The sequence below is a fragment of the Poeciliopsis prolifica genome, unplaced genomic scaffold (assembly GCF_027474105.1).
Source record: "Poeciliopsis prolifica strain line A6 unplaced genomic scaffold, Auburn_PproV2 SCAFFOLD097, whole genome shotgun sequence".
NCBI lineage: Eukaryota > Metazoa > Chordata > Actinopteri > Cyprinodontiformes > Poeciliidae > Poeciliopsis > Poeciliopsis prolifica.
In genome coordinates this window covers 918,562-931,494 of record NW_026562472.1, presented here as the reverse complement: position 1 = coordinate 931,494, position 12,933 = coordinate 918,562, and the positions used below count along the sequence as shown (strand labels likewise).

The 12,933-nt window shown below is 35.0% G+C and overlaps 2 protein-coding genes across 5 annotated transcripts; one reads left to right on the top strand and one right to left on the bottom strand.

Annotated features, from left to right (window-relative positions):
- Window positions 1-217: 217 nt before the first annotated feature.
- Window positions 218-10,864, bottom strand: LOC129353824 (four and a half LIM domains protein 2-like). 4 transcript variants are annotated; one of them, XM_055023276.1, is made up of 8 exons: window positions 10,746-10,864; window positions 5,572-5,725; window positions 5,331-5,474; window positions 4,277-4,462; window positions 3,358-3,532; window positions 2,544-2,713; window positions 1,242-1,428; window positions 218-936 (listed from the first exon to the last, which is right to left on the bottom strand). In XM_055023276.1, exons 4-8 carry the CDS (start codon window positions 4,430-4,432, stop codon window positions 785-787), a joined length of 840 nt encoding a protein of 279 aa, XP_054879251.1. In that variant the 5' UTR covers window positions 4,433-4,462; window positions 5,331-5,474; window positions 5,572-5,725; window positions 10,746-10,864; the 3' UTR covers window positions 218-784. The 4 variants fall into 4 exon arrangements, with proteins under 4 accessions (XP_054879251.1, XP_054879250.1, XP_054879248.1 ...); XM_055023275.1 differs by lacking the exons at window positions 5,331-5,474; window positions 10,746-10,864 and adding exons at window positions 6,778-6,919; window positions 7,313-7,383; XM_055023273.1 differs by lacking the exon at window positions 5,331-5,474.
- On the top strand, window positions 10,453-12,801 carry LOC129353822 (PI-PLC X domain-containing protein 1-like). Its single transcript, XM_055023272.1, has 7 exons — window positions 10,453-10,688; window positions 10,762-10,898; window positions 10,970-11,095; window positions 11,533-11,688; window positions 11,760-11,872; window positions 11,956-12,026; window positions 12,188-12,801. The coding sequence occupies exons 1-7, from the start codon at window positions 10,583-10,585 to the stop codon at window positions 12,451-12,453; spliced, it is 975 nt and encodes a 324-aa protein (XP_054879247.1). The 5' UTR covers window positions 10,453-10,582; the 3' UTR covers window positions 12,454-12,801.
- The last annotated feature ends 132 nt before the right edge of the window (window positions 12,802-12,933 follow it).

Here is a 12,933-nt window from a genome sequence, read left to right as displayed (position 1 = left end):
TCAAGGCACAACTAATAACCAACAAACTTATTGTTTTGGTGGTATTTAGCTAAACATTGTGGTCCAATAAGAAACTCATCCTGAGAAAAGATCCACTTACAAAAAAACAAGTAAGGAACAGACTCAGGTTATTCAGACTTTTCAAACGTATACATAAATAAATAGCTGAGATGAGATTTCTCTTGGAGTACTTAAGGCTTTTTATTTAATTTGAAATATTTAGTTTATTTAGATAACACTACAAGGCTACAGGAAATTAAAACAAAACGTATTGGAAAAAACCGTTAGCATTTAAAATAGATGTCATAATGATTAAAACATTCACTGCTTGAAAAAATAAAAAGAACATTAAGAATGTACATTAACCTAAACACGAAACAAAACTTTGTTTGACTGACAAATAATTGAAAATAATAGACTTTTAATTCTACTGACATCCAGGAATATCTACAGATGAAACATCCAAAATTATTAGAAAGAGAAGAATTAGTAGGAAAACCTGTACGACATTGCTATTTCATAAAAATGCTTAAATGCTGTTATACATAGAAGAAATTAGGCAACAAAGGTTTTCACTTCAAACTGATGTTAATATAGTTTTTTATTTGATCTTTAAGACAAACTTTTGTTAAAACTGGTTCCAGTTTCTCATTTAAAACCAAAGAATGATATTATGCTGGTTAATATTCATTAAACTGGAAAATAATCGTCATAGTTTGAATATGCTGCCGAGTTGACCCGATTGGCCGTCAAACTGGTTTGACTCCTTGGTGCTGGAGACCCCTCAGAGGTCTTTCCCACAGTCAGGACAGAGGATGTCATTTTTGAACGTCAGGAAGCCTCGACCAACCATCGACGCGCTGCATTTTTGGCAGTTGAAGCAGTCGTTGTGCCACTGTCGATCCTCAAATGAGATGTACTTGCTTCCCCCGAGACCTGAGGTAAAAACAGCAGAGGAGTCCCATGATTTTTTTTAATGCAATAACTCTGGAATTGATGGTGATTGGAAACACCAGAACCGAAGTTAAGCATATCATCTTGAGAATGTTGAGTTTAGATTGAAGGTGCTGCTTACATTGTTAAAATCAAACCAATTACAGTTCAAAACTGGTTTTGGTGAATCTTTTCAGCTTGATTTCCAAACTACAGAAACTGAAGCAAACTTAAAATTTCTGCTGTGACTTAAAAGTTTTTTTCAAAACCTAAAATAGTATTTGAAGAGTTGTGCAAGGTCATTTTACCACTGATTGGGTTGGTGCAGTAGGCACATTTCTTTGCAAACATGTTGCAGAAACACTCGAGGCAGTAGGTGGAGTCGTCTCGAGAGGTGAATCTCTGCCCAGCCAGCTGCAATTTGCATCCAGCACAAACAAAGCATTCCTTATGCCACGGCTGGTCATGGTAGCTCACTCCTCCAGTCGTAATGGGCTAAAAGATCGAAAGCAAACAAAGCAAAACAAACAAATGACAAATTGTTTTCAAAAATTCTAGTTTGACCATTGAAATTTTTGATTTTATGACAAAAACACTGCAGCTATGGGAATATATTTTGGTTATGACACACTTCATTCAGGAACAAAAGTGAAAATAAAAACACATCAATCAGCTGCGGAATTGTTGCCATTAAATAATATTATAATAAAAACAAAAAACAAGTTATAGTTCAATATATTTTAAAATAAAGCAAAAATGTCATTTTTTTAATTATCTTGAAGGTAAAGTCTAACTCACAAGAAGTTAATTAGCCTAACTGCAATGAAAGCTTAAAATGTCATAAAACTAATTAGCCAGGTTTGAGATGAAGCAAAAAGCTACTATCATAAACTTAAATACCTTAAATGGAATTAAAAATCAAATCTAACTAAAAAAAAGCTAATAGCTAACTATTATAAAACTATTAGTAAATAAAGCTAAAGGCTAACTGAAGGCTAATGATCCAAAAGATAAAGCATAATTTGTATTAAAGATAAAAGTTAATTATTAGAAATTTTATTTGCCAAACTGGGATTAAAGATAACAGTGAGCATTCATAAAACTCATGAGTCTAAATTAATTGTTTTTCAATTCAATTCAATTTTCAACACTAAAAATTAACCACTAAACTTACTGAATGAGAAATTAACAAAGCGAGTAGCTGACTTGTTTTTAGAGTCTGAAAGAGATCAAATGCTTATATTGGTTTACTAATAAAATTAATCATTTAAAATCTGTTATAGTTCATGTTAAAACACATTATGTCATGTAACTACAGATATTTTCTGAATTAGTAGATTTAAGCATTTTTCTGAATCACTCTGACATGACACTTTGCAGCCATCTTGTTGCTGACTTTCTCAAGTGAAACAGATGATTGCCTCTTGCGCCACGACTCCTGCCTGCCTGACCATCTGTTTGTTGCTCATATTTGTTATGTATTATACATGTGAGTCTTTGTAGCACCAACTTTCAGCTCCTCAAAAAAAACCTGTATGACCATATATTTGCAGAACATTGTAACTGGTTTAATAGCGGAAATCGTAATGGAGCATTGTGAGGATGTTTACCTTCTTGCAGTGGACACACTGCAGGGCAAACAGTTTCTCATAGCAGGCCAGACAGTAGTTGTTCCCGTCCTTCTTGACAAAGCTCTTGGTGCCAATAGTCTGCTGGCAGAATTTGCAGATGAAACAATTCTCATGCCAACTGTTCCCCTTATGCTCCATCTTCTTGGTGCCTGGAATCAGAATATTGAATAGCATAAATCTTTGATTTTATATTAATGCTCTTTCATACTAAATTAGTGATGTCAAAACTTTTTCCCATCAGGGACAAAATGGTTAAGCTGTGGAGGCACAGAAAAGTATTTTAAAACAAACCCTTTATGTCTTTTGTATCAATAATAAACTAAGAAATTTAAATTATATCAAAATAAAATCTATATTTTTATTTAAAAAACTGGATCTGTAAATCAGTGTAGAAACATTAAAAGAGCCTCCACAGTTTCAGAATGGTTGGGGGGTTGATTATTTTTTATTTGGAAAACAAGAATTGCTTTTAAGTAAAATTAAGTCAATAACTTTGGTTCTGGTTACTCCAAAATTAAGACAGATGCAAAAACTTTGTAAATAAATGCAAATTTATTTTTCTGCAACTAAATTTAAAAAAATATATATCTATTTAAAAAACAATGACCTTAAAAATACAAACGTTTCCATCTCCATCAAACAACTATGTTTGCAGACCAGTTTGTCAATTATACACTTGAGATCTGGGGGCTAACTAAAATCCTTCAGAGGCCCGCAAACGGTCCCTGGGCCGCACTTTGGACACCCGTGCACAAAACTATTTGAGTAACAGTATCAGGAATGTTTTTTGTACCTGGCATGATGGTCTTCAGGCAGGCATGGCACTTGGAGGAATACTCAATGGAGTAGCAGTCGACGCACATCAGCAGGTTGTTTTTGGTGGCAAACGGTTTGTCGACCAGAGAGCGACTGCAGTTGTTGCAGAGGAAGCATTCGCTGTGCCAGTGACGGTCCTTGAAGGACAGATCCTTCAAAAGAAAGTCAAGAAGTTCACACTTTTTATTTTGAGCTAAATATTCCATCAGCGACAAATTTAAATAGATATTTTAAAAGAATGAAAGTTACCACTCGTTTAGTGTTAGCACTGCAGCAGAGCTGGTTGCAGAAATTTTGAAAAATGTCCAGAAACAAAAATGAGGCAGATATAATCAACTCTCAGTTTGCTGTTTTATACAACCCACAGTTGCAAATACAATATTTTTAATTGTATAAATGCTAGCAGGAATACTATATTATATTCAGTATTTTGTATTTTTTCATTTGAAGACAATAGAATAGCTGAAACTGAATCTCAGCTTGTTTTTCCAATTTACACACCAGCTTTTGTTAGCATTGCAGCACAGCTGGCTGCTACAGGAAGTGAGAAAACAACCAGTTTACAACACTTTGTCTGTGAACCCATATCTGATGTAGAGTAACAATGAAATAGAAAGTAGCACAGCTGAAACTAAATCTGCACTTATTTTCCTTATTTATGTTCGAGCTAGCTAATAGTCTTTGTTTTCATTTGTCCTTCAGAAGAAATTCACACTTTATGTATGTATTTTAACCTTAAAAAATTAAAATAATGGCAAAATATTTTAATTCAAGATTAACTGTGGTTCTTCATTTAAACAAAACCAAGTAAAGAAGTCACAGAAGTTGAAGAGCAACAAAACGTTGGCTCTCCCTTGGAGTTAAAACAAAAAAAAACAAAAACATGGATGTATCACCTTGCTGGTGCAGCTAATGATCTTCTTGCACATTTCACAGTTGCTGGAGAAAAGTGCCTCATAGCACTTGATGCAGTAAGGATATTCCTCTCTCAGGATGTACTTCTGTCCATACAAAGAGTCCTTGCAATCTGTGCAGTCATAGCGCTCAGACATTTTGACTCAGATCTCCTCGCGGAGTCTTCTCTGCAAAATAAAATAAAATTAGTTTAAAAGACAACGGTCGTAATTACATAACCTCACAGAATGATTTACAACGTAGAATATGAAGATCAGATTGAGTTCCTAGAATCCTAGAGATTTGTAGTTTTTCAAAGAAAAACTTGTATGCCCTCAAGGTCATGTGGTCATAAAATCAATTAATTACATTAACCTGCACCAGACCCAGTCCTCAAAGCATTTAAGCCTCAATGACCATTTAATTAAATACTACATTCAACAAATTAGCAGAGAAATACCACAAACTCTAGCGTAAATTCCACTATATTAATGGAAATTATATTATATGGTCATATGATGATTATATGATTGCAATCCTTCAATCCGTGATTGAAGTATTGTAAATACACTGGTAAATTAATACCTGCAATACTTAATACTTGCAATTAGCAGTCGTTTTAAACTAAATTTAATGTCTCAATATATTACAGTTGAGCCAAATTGCTCCTTATCCCATATTTGGGATCAAGATACAACCATCAGTTCTTACAAACCAGTTGTGCTTTGCAGTGTTTATTTCCACCTTTTCAGTATGTATTAATTGTACAGTGGAGCGTAACTCCAAATTATTAGAAGAATATTTACCTATTCAAAGACTTTTTCATAGAGCACACCTAAAATATTCAATTTCATAAATTGGCAGGTGGTTTTACCTCCAACCCCAGTGAATAGAGTATATTTGTGTCAATCTGAGAACTCTGAAACAAATCCAAATATCTTTGGTTTCTAAGTTTCTGAAAAGCAAACACAGAATCCTTTAAGAAGTCTTTCTCCTCTATCTGACACCAGTAACTTCTCTGAAACCAGCTTAATCATCCATATCGATATAAAATACCTCTATTTCTATAGAAACTCAGTGGTAGACTTCTATAAACCAGATGTACTCCATTTGTTTTGCAGTGAACACCATCCTCTCGTCTTGTCCTTATTGTCATCCTTTTTAAATCCCTGCGACTTGTGGCTCTGCTAATTGTACAAACTTCAACAAAACCAATAAATAAACACCAACAGTGTTGAAAAAGTTACCATTTTTCCCCACAAAGAAAATAAATTAAAAGAAACCATGAAGGTCTTACCTGCCCGGCTTGGTTGCCGACTGAGACCAGAGGTGTCTACTGTACAGAGTACTTGGTGTTTCTTATTAAATTAGTCCAAATCGAGACCCGTGACACGGCAGGAGGGTGGAGACCGGTGGCCTGAGTGGAGGAGGCAGGCTGGTTTACATTCAGCCTGTATAAAAATCACAGCAAACTGATTACATTTTTATAACAGAAGAACAAAAACACATTTTAGTGATGATAAAGTGGTGAAAGTTTAACTCTACCTGTTCTGGACACCAATATTTACTACATTCCTACATTGAAAGCACTGTTTTTTTATTTCTTAAATGTTAAACACCATTATAACACATCCATATATTAGCATCTGAAGTATTATCTGAACATTTTTCCTGGCAGAATTTTACTTAAAAGCCACATTAAACACATTTTCAGTGAAGTTTAGTCTGCTTTCTTATTACAAAACTAGTTCTGATTGACTAAATATTAATTTTCAGATGAAAGGGGATTAGTTTAGAAGTTCAGGAACAATCCCTTAACAACTGGTCAAAACTAAAACATGAGAGTGACCAACAGTTTTGCATTAAATTAGGATGTGTGTTTTATTTCCAGGGAAATTGGTGTATTACATAAAGAGGAAGGATGAATGAAGGATTTTTCAACGTAAAACCAACAGCTGATGTTAATACTTTGACATGATTTAAGGTTCTGATCAGAAAATTGTTAAAAATAAACATCAAAACTGATTTCAAATTGGATTAAATAATCTAGGATCAAGCCTTTATCGTGATCACAAAGCAAATAAATTTAACCACCTGAACTGAATTAACTTCTGCCAAGATGAGGAGTTAAATATCCTGAATAATTCTACTTCATATTTACATATAATAGTACATAAATGAAGTAAAATTTGTTGAGACATTTAATTAAATATTAGTAGAGTCGCATGTACGTATTTGAGGGCATATGGATTGAAAAAAATCCACAAAAAATTAAAAATTAAGCACCAAATTTGTGTTTTTCAACATCATTTTAGTTGTGTGTTGCATAATCATGACACAATTGGATAAAGATCAACAGCCCAAAATGATTACGCCATAATGAGTGGAAGTAAACGCCTCATCTACAATGTATTTTTTAAACCAGAACTGACAACCACATGGATTGTTAATGTAATTAACTTGTAAGCATATGACTGGGAGCTGTGAATATCTTTCCTCAAACCTGTCAGTTCCACATCAAATTCTTATGAATAAAACTTTCTTCACATCACAAGACGATCGAAGCCTTGAAGGGTTGATTGTTGCCTGCTTGGCCTGCTGTGAACCTGGCACTTTGTGGTAAGAAGGTTCAGTTTAATCCAAATCTAATAAAGGTGACAGTTTAACATAATTACGTAGCGTCGCAGAGTTTCCAGCAGACAAAATTTCTCATATTTTTCACACACGGACAAAAGATATCCTTTATATCTGTTTAAATTTAACTTGATATATCTTACATAAACAGTTACAACAAATTTATTCAGCTACATTTTGGTTTTGAGGAACAAATTAAACGTATTTTTCCCAAATTATCCACTTCTGCATTCAGTATTCACTTCCTTAACGTCGTTTAGACTTAGACCATCTAATTTAACCCATGTGAGGAATCTGTTTTGATATATCATGGCTGACACATTAAATAATGAAATAACACCAGATAAACCAAACAAAAGAAGAAGAGTAAACAATAAATAAGATAAAAGTAGAATGAGATTTACCCTGTGAAAGGGCCTATTGTTCTGGAGGTCAACTGATTCGCATTACCCAGGTAAACCTCTGATGTGGTGAGAACATACTGATCCAAAACTAATCACAAGGTTTAAATATAAATATAGTTAAACGTAAACAAAGGCATAAACTTTGTAACGCTTTAAAATATTATACATCCCTCAAATAAGCTTAGCTAATGTAGCTTCTATCTGCTGGCGAAGGAGGACATGCAGCCTCCCAAGATGGCAGTTCTTGTGGGAACTATACATTAGGATCTTCATCAGAGGACTTCTCTTTCAATTACTGCAAAAAATCTGATTTAAATTTGGGTGAATTTTTGTAGCTACATGTGACAAACATCAGCAGCTAATTGAAAACAATTTGGGAAGAGGCTGTAACAAACCAACCAAATTGTGGAAAATGCGAATACTTTCCAGATAAACTGTATTTGCTGATGCTGGTATGAAATTAGTTTTTTTTTCTGTCCAAGTTCATTTTTATTTCCACATTACAAGAAAACAGAAGCAGGTCATACATCTGAGCTCAGTTTGAAAAGTTCATAATTAGGACTTTAGTCAAATTATCAATCAGATGTTTCATTTAAACTCCTTCCTGTTCCTGATTTTCCATAGACAAACAAGCCAGACTCTGTATTCTGCAGACTAAATGACAGGAATGTGTATCATGGTGTCAGACAGGAAAGAAGATCATAAATCTTAAAGTTTAATTATTAAATTAGCAACAAAAAACTATTTGCTTTTCGACTTAATTTGACTGCTGAAACCTCCTCTGACATTTAGGAGAGACACAACATAATTATCTGTACCTAACCTCCAAAACAACACATTATGTGGTTCCTTGAGAAGAAACAAAAAAGCTGCTAATATTTCTGGGTAACATTAGGTATCAAACCTGTGGAAAAACATTACATGTTTTCAGTTTTAATAAATCAACTTAAAATCACATTATTTCCACACTCCTCCAGCAGTAACTGGAACACACTTTATAGCAAAGTCTGTTGAACAACTTTACTTATCACTTGACTTTTTTAAAGTCATGTTTTTCAAATTACTTTATTGCTGAATCTGTCTACTTCCTTTCTTCGACTTAATGTTAATTTTGAAGTCATGATTCCATTTAGAGAAAAATGAGCATTAAATAATCAAGAGCCATTTTTATTTTGCTATTTTTAACCTCTCTGATTGTTTTATGTGTGTACATGATGCCAGTATTGGGTAAAATAAAAATACAATATATATTTATGCTCCTTTGGAGAAATGGTTCTTCCTCTTTAAGTGGCATTTCAGCCCATGAAAGTACAAGAAACATGTTTATAATTGATTAAAGTTTCAGCAGTTTTAATGTATTTAGATGCTGAATAAGTTTTAAAAACATAAGCACTTTCTGAGATTGAATAATGAGAAATATTTTTGTAATCCTAAATGTACAAAAACAGGAATAATTTAGTTGGATTTCATTTTTGACAAGGACAAAAAAAAAATACAAAATGTGTGCTTATACAGAAAATGCATTAATCTGGTTTCAACTGAAAGTAGTTTAACAAAAATGAAACAGAAAACAAAGTAACCTGATGTTAACTTCTGCTAAATGTTTAGAACTTTTTTACAGCCACAGGTAATTAGAACTATTTGCTTTGTGAATTAGATACTGAACTGGGCCAAATGTGTAACAGTGTTAAGAAGTCTCTGTCAGTGGTTTCTTTCTTTTCCTTTTTATTCACCTCTGTCCTCAATAAATCCAAAGCTGTTTCAAATATTGTTTCATGCATAATTAAACCTTTTAAATGCAAGAAAAAATGGAAAGGAATGGGAAAAAATATTCCTGTTTAATTTAATATTTGTGTTTTATGTTTAGCTACTCGACTTAATATTAAGTTTTTCTATTTCCTTTCCTTTAGGGTAAACCATTGCTGGAAGGAAGCCAGGCGAAGCGCTTACATAATTAGTTTTACCATCTGCTTCCTAAGAGTCTAACAGGGGAATTCTGGGAAGTTTTATGAACTGTGGCCTGATCTGATTAGCCTCTCCAGGCCCATTCACACACAGGGAAGTCTAGTTAAAGACCATATGTTGTTCATTTAGTTTTCAAGTCAAGACTGTAACTCTACAATCACTTTTATTAGCTGCTGCATTTCTGATGTAAACTAGTTTGATCAAAAAGGACTCACTGTTCATCATATGATAATAACTAAATTAGGTTAAATAATAAATATAAAGTTTTGTAAATAGTATTGCTGTTGTGCATCTACTTATTTTTCTGTTTATTGTCTCTGTATACCTTCTTGAATGCTTATAGTTGTATGAAGTCTCCTATTATTTAATTTTTAGATGTTGTTTTTGAATAATATGATGTTTTTAATGATAATTTTAAAAGTTCTTCGTTAAAACCTTTTGTTCATTTTTGGGGTCTGGGAGGGATTTTATATATTTCTAATGTTGTGAATCTCTCAGTATATGTTTGCTGATTCTGGTCAGCAAATATCTGTAAAAGCCTAAATAAATTCACATGGAAATATTAGTTTAGAAAAAGTACAACAAAAATAAAAGGAGGAAATAGTAGGTAAAAACTAATACTTACCTTGGCTTTAAAACAATTTGGGATTTTTAAATCTTTGTTTTTAAAAGTTTTGTACAAAAACACAAAGTGCATGTAATAGGATAATCAAATGCCAGGAGAAACAGGGATCATGTGCTTCTTGATCTTTCTTATTAGTCCTGAAAGTTTCCTGGAACTTCCTCTTTCATGGTCTCGAACAAATCCTCCAGTTTTACCTCGATCATCATTAAGTTTCAAAAAGTCACAAGAATAAAAACTGATTACTACTGAGTCAATTCCTGCCCCCTAGTGCTTGAAACGCACTAAATTATAGATACACACACGTTTGGAAAGTCTTTCGAAGCCTTTTCCAAACAACTACAAATCCTAAGATAATCTGTTTAGAGAGTGATAAGTATTTATAACTTTTTAAATTACATCACCACTTTGTTAAGTGCTGTGAAAATATTTAATTTACTTATTTTCAAGGAAAACTTGGATAAATTGAGTGTTAATCCTTTGGTGAGCTGCAATATCATTCCACGTCTATTGGTGGCGCTGCTGCATTGTTTTGCTTACTGTACCCAAGAAGAAGAAGTTGAAAACAGGAAGTATTTGTAAACAAATACGTGTTGGATATTAAACGGGGCTAAGTAGTATTATCAGACATTTTTTTCATCTTTTTGTTGATGAAATGAGATACATATAGCAGCTAGTTGGAGATGGGGGACAACCGGCGGGAGGATGTCGGAGGAGGAAACTCGGACTGGATGTCCCGTCTCCCGGAGGAGCTTCTGGACGTCCCGCTTTGGAACCTGGCTATTCCAGGTAACACCTGAACTGCTCAGGAAACACCCAAGCGTTGTTTTAAATGTTAATACGAACCTTCTGTGTGTAACAGGGAGTCATGACAGCATGTCCTTCTGCCTGGACATGTCGTCCCCGGTGCTCAGATCGGAACCCTGGCTTCTCCGGCTGACAGATCGACTCTTCCCCTGCTTGATCCGACCCTGTATTTACCGCTGGTCCACCACACAGGTACCGGGCTCTGATGTAAATCTTTGTTTCATGTCTTTTACTGGTCATCTTTATGATATTTGTTCTTGCAGCAATCTGTCCTCTGGTGTCAGTGTGAGCTCGGTATTCGCTACTTGGACCTGCGGATCGCCAAGAAGCCAGCAGGGGGCAGCAGTTTGTTCTTCGCCCACGGGATCTACACGCTGATGAGCGTCAAGGTGTGTGAAGGAGACAGAAGCAGAGAAGCACTACTTCAACATATTTTTACTCAAGTATAAGTAAAGAGAAACTATCCAAGAAATAACTCAAGCGTAAACAATATTAAAATGCAAGTACTGAGTCACCGATTGTAACTAAAATAATTTGGTATTTAAAAATTACATAATCAGACAGACCAATCTGTAAAGTTAAATGGAGATTTTGGTATTTTAAGGACCAAAATAATAATTTATAGAAAGTAATGAGAAATAACAAAATCAAGCAAAAGAAAACCTTTCTAAATGACTAATTAAAAAAAAAACTCCTGGTGTGTGTTGCCGTTTGGTGAATTTTTGGTTACTCATGTAAATGTAATTGAGTAACTATTACAACCCACCTCTGGACAGAAGAAAAGCTGAATTTTTTATTCGGGGTTTATGTGTGTCTGTGTGTGTAGGAGGCTCTGGAGGAGTTGGCATCGTGGCTAGATGCTCATCCCAAAGAGGTCATCATCATCTCCTGCTCTCACTTTGAGTCTCTGACTGATGAAGATCACGTCCTGCTGGTGGACTTCATCCTCTCACTCTTCAGCGAGAAACTCTGTTTGTCCCAGGTTAAGAATCAAAGCATTTCCTGAAGACACACGTTATCTGTGAACTTTATGTGCATGTGCTATGTGTGCAGGACACTCCCACGTTGCGGTCCTGTTGGTCTGAAGGTCAGCAGGTCATTCTCTCCTATGATGACCTGCAGATGGAGTGTCAGCACCGCCAGCTGTGGCCAAAGATTCCCTACTGGTGAATTTAACACACATATAGAAGCCATATTTTTCTCCACAAAAAACTCACAATCTGGCCTCATGGGAGCGCTGTGTCTGCAGGTACGCTGACAGTCCAGATCCAAAGGAAGTGATCACTTATCTGGAGAAAAAGAAACGCCAAGGAAGACCAGGTACTTCAGTTATAAACCTGTAAAATAAGTTGAGTTACATTAAGGAATGTTTCTGCAACATTCTGCATGTGTCAGTAATCAGTATCTTACCTGGAGTAAACGGAGAATCAGGAAGGAAAGTGGACTGGAAACACAAGATTTAAAGTGTCTGGTGTTTCCAGGTAGTTTTTACGTCACCGGTCTGAACCTGACTGAAGACACTCGCTACGTCCTCCTCCACCCCCTGCAGAACCTGAGGATGATGACGATGGAGGCGCTCTCGCCGTTGCTCCGTTGGACCGCAGAGCAGCGCCCCGGCCCGGGAATGGGTGGAGTCAACATCGTGGGCTGCGACTTCGTAGGCTTCAGTCGGTTCTGTTCGATCGTGATCGACCTGAACTTCAAGTTGCTAAAAGCTGCAGCCAGTTCCCAGTTACCGCTGGGATGAACTGCTTGTACTGGTTCCCTTGGTTTAGTTGGGAACATTCACACTCACCGTTACAGAAAAAACATTTGGAAACATTTGGAGGATGTTACCACAATCTCCACACTGTTGTGTACAATCTCAACCGCAATTAATTTGCTCCTCATGTTTATTATCAACTAATGCCTCTTAACCTTTTCTTCAATGATTATTGATGAAATTTCCATCAGTTTAACAGCAAACTGTTCCACTTTTAAACACATTTCTTTTTCTGTATATATGTGTAAAAAATGTAAATCTGTTTTCTTCTGTTAAATCAAATATTTTTGTACGACTGAATGAACTCAATACAGTTGGTTGGGCTCAAATAAATCTGTTTAAAGGTCTTTTTTATTTTAGTTTTAGTTACTTTTATAAATCTTTCATCATCTTCTCATTACTTATTAGTCATTATCTATGTGTCAATACACAAACCAGACATATCTGCTAAATTACCAAGTACCA

Excerpts from the sequence above, each read along its gene's own strand:
- LOC129353824 (XM_055023276.1), bottom strand. The coding sequence starts at position 4,432 with ATGTCTGAGCGCTATGACTGCACAGATTGCAAGGACTCTTTGTATGGA. Across the intron at positions 3,533-4,276 it reads TCATTAGCTGCACCAGCAAG|GATCTGTCCTTCAAGGACCG; the intron begins GTGATACATCCA and ends TTTCTTTTGAAG. Across the intron at positions 2,714-3,357 it reads CCTGAAGACCATCATGCCAG|GCACCAAGAAGATGGAGCAT; the intron begins GTACAAAAAACA and ends TTCTGATTCCAG.
- LOC129353822 (XM_055023272.1), top strand. The coding sequence starts at position 10,583 with ATGGGGGACAACCGGCGGGAGGATGTCGGAGGAGGAAACTCGGACTGG. Across the intron at positions 10,689-10,761 it reads TTGGAACCTGGCTATTCCAG|GGAGTCATGACAGCATGTCC; the intron begins GTAACACCTGAA and ends TGTGTGTAACAG. Across the intron at positions 11,096-11,532 it reads ACACGCTGATGAGCGTCAAG|GAGGCTCTGGAGGAGTTGGC; the intron begins GTGTGTGAAGGA and ends CTGTGTGTGTAG.